Source organism: Camelina sativa, chromosome 16 (genome assembly GCF_030686135.1).
Source record: "Camelina sativa cultivar CO46 ecotype springtype chromosome 16, ASM3068613v1".
In the NCBI taxonomy this organism is placed as follows: domain Eukaryota; kingdom Viridiplantae; phylum Streptophyta; class Magnoliopsida; order Brassicales; family Brassicaceae; genus Camelina; species Camelina sativa.
This window is the reverse complement of record NC_141895.1, coordinates 9,372,663-9,386,224: the sequence shown is the minus strand read 5'-3', so window position 1 is coordinate 9,386,224 and position 13,562 is coordinate 9,372,663. Positions and strand designations below refer to the sequence as shown.

The following is a 13,562-nucleotide window of genomic DNA, read 5'->3' as shown; positions in this document are numbered from 1 at the left end:
CGAAACTTATTCAAATTTTAGCTAACTGACCATGCAATTTCATAGAAATGAAAAACTAAATACTCAAATGACCCAACCCGGATACCCGAACCAAACTTTCACCTACCCAAACCGAACTGATCTGGTTTAAATTCTAAAACCTTTTACTTCAAACCCGTCCTAAACTCGAACTAACCCGACCCGGATACCCGAACACTGCCGAATGCGCCATGCTCAACTCCGAAGGATTACAATTTACAACTAGTCAACTAGGAGCTTTGTCGTTCCGACAATGGTGAAATTACTAAAGAACGCAGAATTCTCAAACAAACTGTGATCAGACATTGCTAGTGTCTGTAAGCAAGAGAATGAGCATCACGACGAAACTTGCACGCTCCAATGCGTTTAAACCAATCCCAAACTTTGTCAGAAGCTCCCTACGCAACGCCTGCGTCGAGTCAAGTCAAAACACAGAGTCGTCTCATCCTTATAAACCCAAGAAGCATCACATTTTAGCGACCAATCTAATCGTTTCATATTTCGAAAAAGGCTTAGTCGAAGAAGCACGCTCACTGTTCGACGAAATGCCTGAAAGAGACGTAGTTGCCTGGACCGCAATGATCACCGGTTACGCTTCTTCCAACTACAACGCTCGCGCTTGGGAGTGTTTTCAAGAGATGATTAGGCGAGGAACGAGTCCGAACGAGTTCACACTCTCGAGCGTTCTGAAGTCTTGTAGAAACATGAAGGTTTTGGCTTATGGTGCTTCTGTTCATGGGGTTGTGGTTAAACTTGGTATGGAAGGTTCTCTGTATGTTGACAATGCTTTAATGAATATGTACGCTACTTGTTCTGTAACAATGGAGTCGGCTTGTTTGATTTTTCGGGATATTAAGGTGAAAAATGATGTTACATGGACTACTCTAATCACCGGGTTTACACATTTGGGTGATGGCTTTGGCGGTTTAAAGATGTATAAGCAGATGTTTCTGGTAATTTTCCTACATCTTTGCCTTCAAAGAAGTTGTTATGTTTTGAGGTTTTATCATTTTTGCATATGTTTTGTGTGTTCAGGAGAATGCAGATGTGACGCCTTACTGTATAACGATAGCAGTTAGAGCTTCAGCTTCGATTGATTCTGTTACAACCGGCAAGCAAATTCATGCATCAGTGATTAAACGCGGGTTTCAGTCTAACCTCCCGGTGATGAACTCTATACTGGACTTGTATTGCAGGTGTGGGTATTTACCAGAGGCGAAACGCTATTTCCATGAGATGGTAGATAGAGATCTGATCACATGGAACACTCTTATTTCTGAACTCGAGAGATCAGACAGCAGTGAAGCTCTGCTCATGTTTCAACGGTTTGAATCACAAGGCTTTGTGCCTAATTGTTACACTTTCACAAGCTTAGTTGCTGCTTGTGCTAATATAGCAGCGTTGAACTGTGGCCAGCAACTTCATGGAAGGGTTTATAGAAGAGGGTTTAACAAGAACGTTGAGTTAGCCAATGCTTTGATTGATATGTATGCTAAATGTGGTGACATACCTGACTCTCAGAGAGTATTTGGAGAAATCACAGAGAGGAGGAATCTTGTGTCTTGGACTTCGATGATGATTGGGTACGGATCACATGGTTGTGGAGAACAAGCTGTTGAGCTTTTTGACAAGATGGTTTGTTCAGGTATTAGACCCGACCGGATTGTGTTCATGGCGGTTTTGAGTGCGTGTCGCCATGCTGGTCTAGTGGAGAAAGGATTGAAGTACTTTAAAGAGATGGAAAGCGAGTATGGTCTTACTCCTGACCGAGATATTTACAACTGTGTTGTGGATTTGCTTGGAAGAGCTGGAAAGATAGGTGAGGCTTATGAATTGGTTGAGAAGATGCCGTTTAGGCCAGATGAATCCACGTGGGGAGCGATTCTTGGGGCTTGTAAAGCTCATAAGCACACGGGAGTGATAAGTAGAATGGCTGCAAGAAAAGTTATGGAATTGAAACCGAGAATGGTGGGTACTTATGTGATGCTTTCGTACATCTATGCAGCAGAAGGGCAGTGGGTTGATTTTGCGAGAGTGAGGAAGATGATGGGGAACAAAAAAGAAGCTGGTATGAGCTGGATCCAGGTCGAAAACCAGGTTTTTAGCTTCGCTGTGAGCGACAAAATGTGTCCTAATGCGAGTTCTGTGTATTCAGTCTTAGGTCTATTGATAGAAGAGACCAAAGAAGCTGGCTATGTTCCTGACTTAGACTCCTTAGTTCATGATCAAGAAGTCGGAACTTAAACATGATATCATAATCTGGTTCTTGATTTCGTCGTGATCGAGTAAAATGGAGAGGATTTGGTATATTAATGCGCTAGTGCTGTTGTTTGTTGTTAAGTTGTCGGTTGGATTGATGCTCAACGGCTTTTTCCGCTTATTTAATGACGCAAGACACAACTAACAAAGATCACGAAAGTTAATATGAATGACGTCAAAGGATTGTTGAAGACCACTGAAACTGACAGTACCTGGACAAGTCTCTTTTAGGTATGGCTCTATGCATACATATGGTATTGGTGACTGTCCTACTTATTGAAGAGCAAACATCACCATACCTCGATTTAGATCAGGTAATGGCAAGTTTTGGTATCAGGACAATCTTAACATGTCTCAGTGGATCAAGTGTTGTTGGCCTATTTATAATACATCTCTTTTTTCTTGTGATTTATGATAGCCTCCAAGCAACTTTTAGAAATCGTTGGGTATGGAGTAACCTCTGAGTTTCCTTCATTAAAAGCACAAGATATTGCTTTCTGCTGAAACGTTAACATCAGAAGCTGTCCACTAGGTTCAGATCTACACAATTAAGAGCCTTAACTTTTTTCATAGTTTCTTTTTTGATAATACAGAATCTGCTTTTATAAAGGATATAAATTTTATAGATATCTTTAGATCCAAATCTGAAATTGTATTATCTTATTGATAAAGGAACTTAAACAGAAAGTAAAACATGATTAGAAGGATAAAATAGAGAGAGACTAAGCATCAGTGACTGCAACAGCTTCTTTGACATTGTTCTTCTCAATTGCAGGCTTCTCAACCTCAGGAACAATAAAAGCAGACACTGGGAAAGTCCTGGACAGACCGGTCGGTGTCTTGAAATTGATCTTCCCTGAACTAATCGGCTCCTCCAAGACAAGCTCATTGAGAGTGACCCAGATAAGAAGCTCCTTGGCCTTAACACCGCTGAGCTTCTTGATCTTTCCGACCTCCACCTGGGCGGTAACCTCAGTGGCGTAAGAGACAAGTTTACTAATAGCTTCAAACTTGTGGGTGATGCTCTTCTTCTGCTTCAACCACACAATACCTGTCTGTCTGTCGTAACCGACCTCTTCAATGTCCTTCAATGGCAATAACCCATTAGGCATAGAGACTTCCTTGAGAAACTCCTTTGTCTTCTCACGGCATAACTCATCTCCTGTGTATTTCTCTGCCCTAGCTCTCACTTCATCTGTAACCAAACCCATCTCTGTGTTTTTTTTTTTTTTTGGTGTTTGCTTTGTTTTGTGTTAAGATCTCTGTCTTTTGGGTTTTTAGTGAGAGATTTTTGCCTTTTAATTTATAGGTGGTGTGGTATGGATTCACCCTTGTATTCTCTATTTAATTACGGATTTTGCCACTGTATGAAATAGAATGACATGTGACTATGAAAAGCTCCTACAAAGGTTTAGGGTTAAAAAGTTATAAGTCAAAGATTAAAAAGCATTGGGATGTTAAAAAAGGTTACACAATTTGAGCAAGAAAAGTAGTTGATCATTGCCTTAAAGTTGTGAGTCTTTGGTTTTTAGAATCCAATCTGCAAATATTCAAAACATCACATTGAAATTACTACAAATCACACATTTATATCAAAAGATCAAAAATCAAGATATCATCCTTTTATTAGCATTATTTTTTTTAGGTCAGTCTATATTTAGAAATATTAATTTATTAGGTGAAAAAAAAAAAAGATGAATAAAAAATTTGGGTTGATGCATGTATACATACAGTAAAGGTCTTTAATGGTTACAGTTGGGCAGATTTATGGCCTAAATTAAAGTGACTTGGGTGAGGAGACAAACGTCACAGAATATGTAACCAATAACGCGTGGACATGTGTGAAACGCATTTTTTTACATTTATAGGTTGGACGGTCACCTCATTTATTCGCATTGTGAGGTTACAACTTGCATATGTGATGAATAAACCAAAAACAAATAAAAGGTACATGAATCACGGTCTCGTATGCAGAGATCTATTCTCTAGAGTCATCACAAGACTTCAAATAAAGTTATAGTTAGGTTAGATTAATATTTCTAAGTATAGACCAAAACTTGTAACCACTACGTAGATATCTAAATTTTTGTAATGTACATCTAAAAGTAATGGATTATTTTTACACTAAAAAGGTTTTAAGTATTGAGAAATATATTTATTTATTTTTTTTGTCAATCAATATATTTATTGTTTTATTGTTGTCAAATTGTTTAGTAGCACTTTTTTCTAAAAAAATAGAGTGACTAAAAAAAAAAGAGATCGTTTAATTTTAGTAGTAAATTATGTGTGTTGACTGTTGACCAAAAGAAAATATAACAACATTAAGGACAGAATTAGTAGATACATGCTGTATAATACTATTTTTGTAACTAGAAATCATCAAATGAAAAGTTTCCTGAAATTTAGATCCTACTGCCAAAAACCTCTTCATATATACATCTATATATTCAATTAGTATTTAAAAGTTCACAAAATAAAAAATAAAAACATATATAGGTTCATGCTTTTATAAATTAATAAGGTAATCTTTTAATTTATTATCTTATATATAATAAAAAGAGTTCACTCAAAAACATTCTATGGGACATTGAGCAATTGACATCTATCCAAATAATTTTTAGTCAAAATATTGAAATGCATAGCATGTTTCATAAATAAAATTAAATTTTAACTTATATGAAATTTTAGTTCTTCTTTTCCTCACTTTAAAAATAATTTTTATTAGTCACATATACTCTTTTTCCAATTATAATATCTTTTAGCCTTTTATTTTTGTTCCACTTTATAAGACTTTTTCAAATTTTAATACATTATTTATATTTATTTAATATATTATGACCATTTTATATTCTGCAGTATTTTATTTAATTGGTTAAACTCTTTTAAATAAAATTAAATAATATTATGTCATGTAAAAATAAAGATATATTTTGTAATTTCTTAACCTTTGTATTTTAACTAAAATGAAAGAGAGGAAGTAATAAATAACGGTTTATCCAAAAATATGCTATTAGACATTAACACATAGACTTGGATTATACATTGGAGTAATTTGACATGAAAGATTCAGAAATTAATAAAAACATATTAAAACAAAAAAAAAACTATATTTGATGGAATGCTTAGACCAACTCTAGCAGCAATAACCGTGTAACGTTTCTTTAAAACAAATATATATATATATATATATATATATATATTATTAATAGTAATCATTAAAAAATGATAGTTGTCTACTTGTTTTGAGAAATGTTTCTTGTATAAGCAATTAAATAAGGGTGTTAAAATGGATAAAAATCCATGTGTTTACCGTGCTTGTCTATTATTTTAACGGATATGGGTTAAATTTTCATACACATATAAATAAATAGGTTTTGATGGGTTTGTCAAATGGGTTAATGAATGAAACGAAAGATGAAGAATGAAGACTACAAAGTTAATGAATCGGATTAAATCATCTAAATAAATTCAAGTGTTTTTTTATTTTAAATTAAGAATAGTTTTTATTTTTTTTAATATCTAGATATTATTTTCTTAAAGAAAACTTTGGTTGGCCTTATAATACTATTTTATATAAATATGTTATGGATTTAATATTAATTAATTAATTTTGTTTTATTTATATATGGTAACCCATATAACTTATTTAGCCATTGGATTTCATATTATTGGGTTTGGATATATAAATTTAATCCATTATAATAAATGGGTCAGGTTGAACTCATCCACGAAAGTTGCAAACCCATGTGGATATGGGTCGGATCAGATTACCCATTCTGACACTCCTATAATTAAAGGAACAATTCTCTTCTGTTTTCCTTCTCTTTCATCTTTATATTAGTTTTTTATTATCATTTTTCTTAATTAGTACTTCCTTTGTCCCTCATAACTTAATGTTTTAAAAAAAAATGTCTCTAAAAAATTGATGTTCTAAATATTTTTAATATTAAAAAGGTGGAAAAATAGAAAAGTAGAGAAAATGTAAGAAAAATAAATCATCACCATATGAATGAGATAACCAAAAATAAAAAATCAAAATCATAAAGAAAAAAAAGTAAATAATAAATTAATTATATACCCTATTATTATAATATGTATGAAAAATCCTAAACATCAAACTATTAGGAACTACTAACTATTTTCCAGTGGAAAAAACGAAAATCTAGAAACTGTATCGAAATAAGCAAATCATAAATGATACGACCACACCTTTTTAAAAAAATTTAATATCCCTACAATTTCTGAATAATTAATATATTTTCTTTAGTTTTTTAACAGTGTATAATGCAAATACACATGTATAATGCAACCGTGTATAATACAACAGTGTACTGTACAATGCAAATACACATTTCAAATGTACAATGTATAATGCAAATACACATGTAATTTTCTAGTAACAGTGTATAATGCAAATACACATGTCAAATGTTCGGATAAAGATATTAATCACATATATTTCATATTGTAAAACAAAAATTGGTCGATATACATCGTCATTTAATTTTTCATTATAAAAAATGTAAGATTTTGGACTGTACAACAACAATCATCAAATAACTCTTATGTATAGAACCCGTTTGAAACCATATATATAATAGTTAAGATTACGATTAAAGATGATATATAACCATAACAGATGGTTAATAAATCGTAACCCATTCGAATTTTCAATGTCAAACGAGGTGAATAAAAAAGCATATACGATCAATGTCAAACGAGGTGAATAAAAAAGCATATCATAAAACTCAAAAGCTCAAAAACCCTGTAAAATGCATTAAAAGTCAAAGAATAACTAATTGACACGTGGATATTCAAGCAGTTGTTGAAACTCCTGTTTCTCTCCATAAGACTGATTCAAACGTAACACAAGCTTCTTCAGTGTTGCTGAGTTCTTCAGAAAGTATCTAACTAGTTTTAGTTCAGTTCCTTTCTTTGTGATCGGGCTTTTGATATCAACAGATTCAAAGGAAGATAACAAACAACAAGGTAAGAGTCTGGAGAGTTTTGTTTCCTTATCTACTTGATAGTCCATATCCAGTTCCAGCAGTCACAAAAATAAAAATACTAAATTGAAGAAAAAACCTTTCTTCTATAAAGTTAAAAAGTTGCACAGTTTAAGCAAAATCATCACCAAGACCAAGGTAAGGTATTTCAGACTGGGGCAGCTCTCAAGAAAAAATGGCAACAGTTCCTGATACTCATATGAGTGCATAGTAACGCTCAAACGAGACAAGTCATAAAAATTGGGCAATGGGTTAAAGTCCCTCATATGATGGATCAACTGCCAGTAAAAAATAACATGTAAGAGTATATTATATAATATGAAGTGACTAAGAGAAAAGTATAGAGATACATACCATAAGAGTCTCCCTTGAGATGGTCATATCTCCAACACTTGAGACATTGGTGAGTAGATTATATAAGCTATTTCTTTCCCTAAACTTACAACTATCATCAGTCGAAGCAAAGTCTAGTACATCAAGACCAATCGTGGCCAAAGGACTGATATTGATTATTCTGATGATTTCGTGTTGGCTAGCTTTGAGGCTCAGATATTTGAGTCTCGGAGCATCGATCACAGCTGCGGTTCCACCGCCTTTATTATCAGCATAATAAAAGAGTGAGAGAGATAATCTCTCTAGTGACTTAGAGCAAACGCGTAAATCTAACTCCGCTATAGTATTTAATGCCCTACGTATTACTAACTCTTCGAGAACCGGAGAGCATGGAACTAGCATCGTTGCAGCGTCATTGGAGGGAAACTTGACATGAGATAAGTTCATAATCTTGAGACAAGGAAACTCAAGTGACTCAAAACCATTCAACCTAACCAAACTTAGCCTTAAGCATACCAATTTCTTGCACACAGAATTATTTAACGGTATCTCTATCATATATCCGAATTTAGTCAAAACTTCGAAACGCTGAATTGGTTAATAAGCACTCTACTGAGACATGGCTCCAAAGGTGAAAAGTTATGGCCACAGATATCTTGATCAAAGGTTAACTTGAATGTACTCAAGTATGACCCGTACTTGTGGAACATATCGATTAAACTCACACATGCATCGTAGTTTCGAATATGAGCGACGTTCAAGTCCAATGTAGAAACTTTTAGCCAAAGATTTCTCCATCTAGAGGACAAAACACTTGTCCTAACAGCATCTTTAGGCCTAAGAAAGCTTACTATGTTACACATCAAATCTTCAGGTAATAAGCTTATCCTATCATCCCCGCTTCTGACACCTCCTCCTTCTATAGCCGTTTTTGTTCAAGTCTATCGATTTCAAAAACCTTAACCAATTTTCTTATAGAATGCTCATACAATCATACCTGATCCTTGGTACGTAGCACAGGAGAATTAAAAGGAAACACGCATAACAAGAGGCTTCCGATCTGGCTGGAGCTATATTAAGATGTCAATTCAGTAACGCAGCGGAATTTACAATTCTTTGCAATGCTCTCAAAAGAGATTTCAAGAAACGGCTCAAGAAGGTAAAAGTCACGATACCTTAGGCGAAAATTTCGACTAGACAAGCTCTAATATTTATTCGTTTTGTTTCAAAATGTTCTTTCTCTGATATGGTTTTGATGTTTTGTATTTTATGATTATCTTATAATCTTATTTATTATAATAAGATACAAAATTCTGTATAAAATAAAAGTCAAACTCGTGCTGTAACACCATCGTTGTTTTATAAGAGGAGGAAGAACAACATCATCGTTGTTTTCTTGTGTAAATGACTATACCAAAATCTAGTACACTACGTAATATAATATTGACCTCCAAGTTAACGATACCCATAAAATATCGTAACTTCGATCACAAAAATCGTTGGATGCAATACATTTTTTTTTCTTTTTTAATCGAAGGCGAAACAATTTGGCACAAACAACAGGAGCCCAAAGTGAAGACTTTTGAACAAGCATGACCGTAGGCGGAGGGAAAGTAAAGCTACAATCTGACATCGAATTCACCAGCGCGTGTCTGAGCACGAAACCCTTTGTACAGACGAGGAGGGAGAGTTTGAAGATCAAGTTTCTCGATTCTTAGACCAGATAAAGCAATACCCATTATCTTAAACCCGAGTTTGAATGTCGGAAACACATGAAGCCGTTCTAACCCCGTTTCCAACGCTAGTGTTCCGGACAAACACGGAGTCTTGTCCTTTGGGATTCGCCCGATCGTCCATGTACATGTCTGCAAGCAAAACATAGTATGCACATCCTACTCAAAACGGGAAAATTTTCTAAATCCGGAAACTGAACTCAAAAGCAAAAGCCTGACACACATATATTACCTTGTTAGAGAGGATGGTTACAGTTCCATGATTTGATGAGAGATCTGCAGATGAAACACAATGAGGAAGCTGGAAACTCAAGGTTATCGACTCAATCGCCTTTCCTGGGTCACTTCTGATTCCCACTAGCACGCTAACTCGACATGTACCCAAATCTGATGTTATTTGAGGTTTTACATATACAGGTGTGTTCTTCAGCTTCTTCACCCTAATCAGAGATGCCTTAGACTGTAGAATACATCTTTAAGATAGTGTAAGATTAACGTTTGGCTGTGAAAGAAAAGAACACAAACCTGTAACTCATGAGCTTGAACTCTCCATCTGGAGGAACAAAGGAGAGAACTTGATGAGATTCCCACGGTCTGAAGCGTACACACGGGTGAAACCTCATGTCTTCGAGGATTGATGGATTTGCAAACGACAATGTCAAATCTGGAAAACCAGTGAGCTGAGAATTCATTTGGACTTCGCCATAAATCTCGCATTTTACTAACTCTCCATCCCTGAATGTTTTTCAAAAGTATATGTTTCGAGTGATGTGGGTTGTATACGTTAGATGAAGTTTTTTTGTGAATCTTCTTTAAAGCACAAACCTGTTTACAATTGCATCCATTTCTTCAACGAGGTCAACATAAACTTCGTTGCTAGAGTACTTTGGATCTGTCGGTCGCCATGGAACACAAGAGCCAGCTCCACTCGGGAGTGTGTCACTAACATTGGAAGCATTTCCCGTTACAACACTCAACATTTTGCTAACTAGATTCGGTGGAGCTATCATTTCTCTCAGGATGCTTGGTTCTGTTGTGAGAGGGAAACCATTATCGATCATCTCATCCAAAAGCTACAAGTCACAAATATGGGTAACCTTTTCAGTTTAAGGCAATCAGGCCATAGCAAAAATAAACTTCGGCAGACACAACGAAGCTATTAATCTAACAGTTAAAGCAAACCAACGAAACAAGTTCACAGGAAAAGAAGAACAATTCAACACAGTAACATCTTTGTTTCAATCACTCAAAAGGTGGAGAAAAATGCGGATACTATGATATTGACATAGAAAAATGTAACGATTAACATATATTCTCCAATCTCCAGATCATATAGAAAGAATCCACAACTACAGTTGATTACACACACAAAAAATATGTAACCGTATCCCAAAATGTCTTTCTTTTGGTGTCAGAAACTTTGCACAAATGGTAAATCGAAGTAACAAATGAACCGCATCCCACCAGAGAAACAAGTAAGCACATATGAGCTAGACTAACGAACGTGCAGAAACTATAATAGCCACTCATAAATTGCATACTGATAAACAAAGATACCTCATAGACAATGATGAAATTATCCTTAATGAGATCTTCATTTACCCCACCAAGGTAATCAGACAAAACATCAGCAACTCTACAAAGGAACTAAAACTTCACAAAAAGTTACAAAAAGCTTCACCATTTACGCAAACATTGGAATCTACAAAGAAAGAAGCAAAAGATTCACCTCGATTGCCATCAAAGGTGGCATTTCAACTTGACTACAAGCTAAGAACGTGATACCGTCACGAACGATTTGAAATAGGTAATGTGTTGGTGAAGCAATCACTGGAAGTGACTATCCAAAAACAAAACAAGAATGCATAAGACACACACTAATACAGTACAGTCAAGAGGTAAAAGATGAACCATAAGTTAAAGTCTCCAACTTTGGATTCGAATTTGTAAATGTAATGATAAAAGATTGAAACTTGACAAATCAGACAAATTCAAGAATCAATGAAGTAAAAAAAAAGGAACTTTAGTATAAGAATACCTTAAAGGAATCGCCTTGGGATAAAGACTGATCCCAGAACCAAGCACATATGGATCGATCAACGCGATGACCTGTAAGCTGCTTCTCCAGCATCACCTCTCTGTGAACACACAAAGTCCAAAAATTTCAGACTGATTAAATTAAAGTCGATCTGAATCTGAAGATTTCAGGGTTGAAGATTCACTTACCCAGAATCGGAGAGGAGAAATATACATTGAAGCATCTCTCTCCCCACGATGCGTGAATCTGTGATTGCCTTTGTGTTCTCGATTTTGGTTTCTTTAGCTTCGAGCTAGAATACTCTGGGCGAGTCAGAGACTTTCAATTACGATTGGAAATAGTAGAGTAATGGGCTCATGTTGGGCTTATAAAGTCCGTAGTTTTTGTTCGCTTTTGATTTTACTGTTGCACTTCTAAAACTTTTTTTTCTTTGTTTTCCTTTCGTCATTTAAAAATATCAACAAAAATGGGTTTTAAATACAACCGAGATCAATAACTCTCTTTGTTTATGAGAGTTTCTATGAATTTGAAAGTTTTGTGATGCGGCAGATGAATCACTGTATACCATTTTTGAATTCGTTCAGAAATTTCATCATTAAAAAATGATTACCAAAGTGGCACCAGTTAACAGAAATAACAAAAACATGTATTTGTTGTAATTTACTTTACCATTTTTTCTGTTATACCACCATTGATTATTTCTATAATTTTATTGATAATCTTGTACCCAGATTCTACTATTGTTTTATGTTTTCTGTAAACTCCAGTGTTTAACTTTCAATACCTATGAGATTTTATGATGTTTATTTGAGATTTTATTATGTTTATTTGAGATTTCATTATGTGTATTTGGGAATTTATGATGTTTATTTGAGATTGTCTTTCATTGTCCTACTAATTTTGGTCACAAGTCTATCACTTGGAATTGAAGAGCAGTCCTTGAAGGTCTTTTAATATTGCTTCATTCAAGTTTTTTCTCAGATTATTCATTATGCAGGTATGGTTTTGTATAAGTTCATGCTTTCGAATGATACAAATTATAGGAAACGTGATGCTAACCTCTGATACCATTTGATACAAATTGTAGGAAACGTTCAGGTGTTTGATTGAGGATGATGACATGGATTTGGTATTAAAGGAGGAAAACTACATGTATGCTCTTATAGAAGAAAAGTATGGAGTGAAGAAAGTTAATATTGACAGACAACTAGTGAGGACAAACAGAGGTGAAGGATGGTGCCGTGTGCATCGGTTTATGTTCGAGTCTAAGGTATAATGCTTTGATATTCTACGCATGAACCAGTCAACATTTAGGAGTTTATGTAAGAGGCTATCGGAACAGTATAAGTTAGAGGGATCTTGCCATATTTTTCTAGAAAAGAGTGTTGCGATGTTCTTAGAGATGGTTGCACAAGATCTAACTGTACGCGTCATAGCTGAGCAATATCAACATTCACTCGATACAGTGAAGAGGAAGTTGGATGAGGTTTTAAGTGCTCTATTAAAACTTGCAGCAGATATAGTGAAACCTACAAGGGATGATTTGACAAGTGTTAGTCCTTTTCTAGTGAATGATAGCCGGTATATGCCTTATTTTAGAGACTGCATTGGTGCCCTTGATGGTACTCATGTGCCAGTTCGTCCTTCATCAGGGAATGTAGAGCCATTTAGAGGTCGAAAAGCAGAAGCAACAATGAATTTGCTTGCAATATGCAATTTCAGTATGAGATTTACTTATGCTTATGTTGGAGTTCCCGGGAGAGCACATGACACAAAAGTGCTAACATATTGTGCTACACAAGAAGCTTCTTTCCCTCATCCTCCGCCTGGAAAATACTATTTAGTGGACTCAGGGTATCCAACTAGAAGTGGTTACCTAGGCCCTCATCGTAGAGTTAGATATCACCTAGACCAGTTCAGCAGAGGAGGACCACCGACCAACAGTAGGGAGCTGTTTAACCGTAAACATTTTGGTCTGAGATCGATAATTGAGAGAACCTTTGGTGTTTGGAAGGCCAAATGGAGAATTCTTGACAGGAAGCACCCTCAGTATGAGCTGAATAAATGGATTAAGATTGTGATAGCAACAATGGCTCTCCATAATTTTATCAAAGATTCACAAGAGGATGATATTGATTTTTTACATTGGGAAGTGGTGGAATCATATGAACATCA

The 13,562-nt window shown here is 35.1% G+C and overlaps 4 protein-coding genes across 9 annotated transcripts; 1 reads left to right on the top strand and 3 right to left on the bottom strand.

Moving 5' to 3' along the window:
• Positions 1 to 156: 156 nt before the first annotated feature.
• Positions 157 to 3,674, top strand: LOC104758992 (putative pentatricopeptide repeat-containing protein At1g56570). 3 transcript variants are annotated; one of them, XR_015584269.1, is made up of 4 exons: positions 157 to 774; positions 876 to 971; positions 1,054 to 2,591; positions 2,696 to 3,674. XR_015584269.1 is itself a non-coding variant. In XM_087491087.1 (2 exons), exons 1-2 carry the CDS (start codon positions 348 to 350, stop codon positions 2,260 to 2,262), a joined length of 1,833 nt encoding a protein of 610 aa, XP_087347213.1. In that variant the 5' UTR covers positions 201 to 347; the 3' UTR covers positions 2,263 to 2,685. The 3 variants fall into 3 exon arrangements, 1 of the variants encoding a protein (XP_087347213.1); XR_015584268.1 differs by having other exon boundaries at positions 157 to 971; positions 2,696 to 3,548; XM_087491087.1 differs by lacking the exon at positions 2,696 to 3,674 and having other exon boundaries at positions 201 to 971; positions 1,054 to 2,685.
• On the bottom strand, positions 2,909 to 3,488 carry LOC104758993 (uncharacterized). Its single transcript, XM_010481970.3, has one exon. It carries the CDS (start codon positions 3,486 to 3,488, stop codon positions 3,000 to 3,002), a length of 489 nt encoding a protein of 162 aa, XP_010480272.1. The 3' UTR covers positions 2,909 to 2,999.
• A 3,398-nt stretch (positions 3,675 to 7,072) lies between the features above and the next one.
• Positions 7,073 to 9,085, bottom strand: LOC104760085 (F-box/FBD/LRR-repeat protein At5g18770-like). The gene is made up of 5 exons (XM_087492588.1): positions 9,031 to 9,085; positions 8,342 to 8,535; positions 7,638 to 8,204; positions 7,390 to 7,561; positions 7,073 to 7,296 (listed from the first exon to the last, which is right to left on the bottom strand). The coding sequence occupies exons 1-5, from the start codon at positions 9,083 to 9,085 to the stop codon at positions 7,073 to 7,075; spliced, it is 1,212 nt and encodes a 403-aa protein (XP_087348714.1).
• Positions 8,955 to 11,726, bottom strand: LOC104758995 (AP-3 complex subunit mu). Of its 4 annotated transcripts, none has more exons than XM_010481971.2 (8): positions 11,576 to 11,726; positions 11,388 to 11,487; positions 11,079 to 11,189; positions 10,907 to 10,996; positions 10,175 to 10,422; positions 9,875 to 10,084; positions 9,582 to 9,789; positions 8,955 to 9,481 (listed from the first exon to the last, which is right to left on the bottom strand). In XM_010481971.2, exons 1-8 carry the CDS (start codon positions 11,608 to 11,610, stop codon positions 9,236 to 9,238), a joined length of 1,248 nt encoding a protein of 415 aa, XP_010480273.1. In that variant the 5' UTR covers positions 11,611 to 11,726; the 3' UTR covers positions 8,955 to 9,235. The 4 variants fall into 4 exon arrangements, with proteins under 4 accessions (XP_010480273.1, XP_087347551.1, XP_010480274.1 ...); XM_087491425.1 differs by having other exon boundaries at positions 10,907 to 10,985; positions 11,576 to 11,695; XM_010481972.2 differs by lacking the exon at positions 10,907 to 10,996.
• Positions 11,727 to 13,562: the final 1,836 nt, after the last annotated feature.

What these genes read in the sequence shown, in the direction of transcription:
- LOC104758993 (XM_010481970.3), bottom strand. Translation starts at nt 3,488, where the DNA reads ATGGGTTTGGTTACAGATGAAGTGAGAGCTAGGGCAGAGAAATACACA.
- LOC104758992 (XM_087491087.1), top strand. Translation starts at nt 348, where the DNA reads ATGAGCATCACGACGAAACTTGCACGCTCCAATGCGTTTAAACCAATC. An exon ending in TGTATAAGCAGATGTTTCTG is followed by an intron (nt 972 to 1,053) that starts GTAATTTTCCTA and finishes TTGTGTGTTCAG; the next exon opens with GAGAATGCAGATGTGACGCC.
- LOC104760085 (XM_087492588.1), bottom strand. Translation starts at nt 9,085, where the DNA reads ATGGGTATCGTTAACTTGGAGGTCAATATTATATTACGTAGTGTACTA. An exon ending in ACGTAGTGTACTAGATTTTG is followed by an intron (nt 8,536 to 9,030) that starts GTATAGTCATTT and finishes AAACGGCTATAG; the next exon opens with AAGGAGGAGGTGTCAGAAGC. An exon ending in GATGATTTTGCTTAAACTGT is followed by an intron (nt 7,297 to 7,389) that starts GCAACTTTTTAA and finishes ACTATCAAGTAG; the next exon opens with ATAAGGAAACAAAACTCTCC.
- LOC104758995 (XM_010481971.2), bottom strand. Translation starts at nt 11,610, where the DNA reads ATGCTTCAATGTATATTTCTCCTCTCCGATTCTGG. An exon ending in TTTCTCCTCTCCGATTCTGG is followed by an intron (nt 11,488 to 11,575) that starts GTAAGTGAATCT and finishes GTGTGTTCACAG; the next exon opens with AGAGGTGATGCTGGAGAAGC. An exon ending in CACCTTTGATGGCAATCGAG is followed by an intron (nt 10,997 to 11,078) that starts GTGAATCTTTTG and finishes GTGAAGTTTTAG; the next exon opens with TTCCTTTGTAGAGTTGCTGA.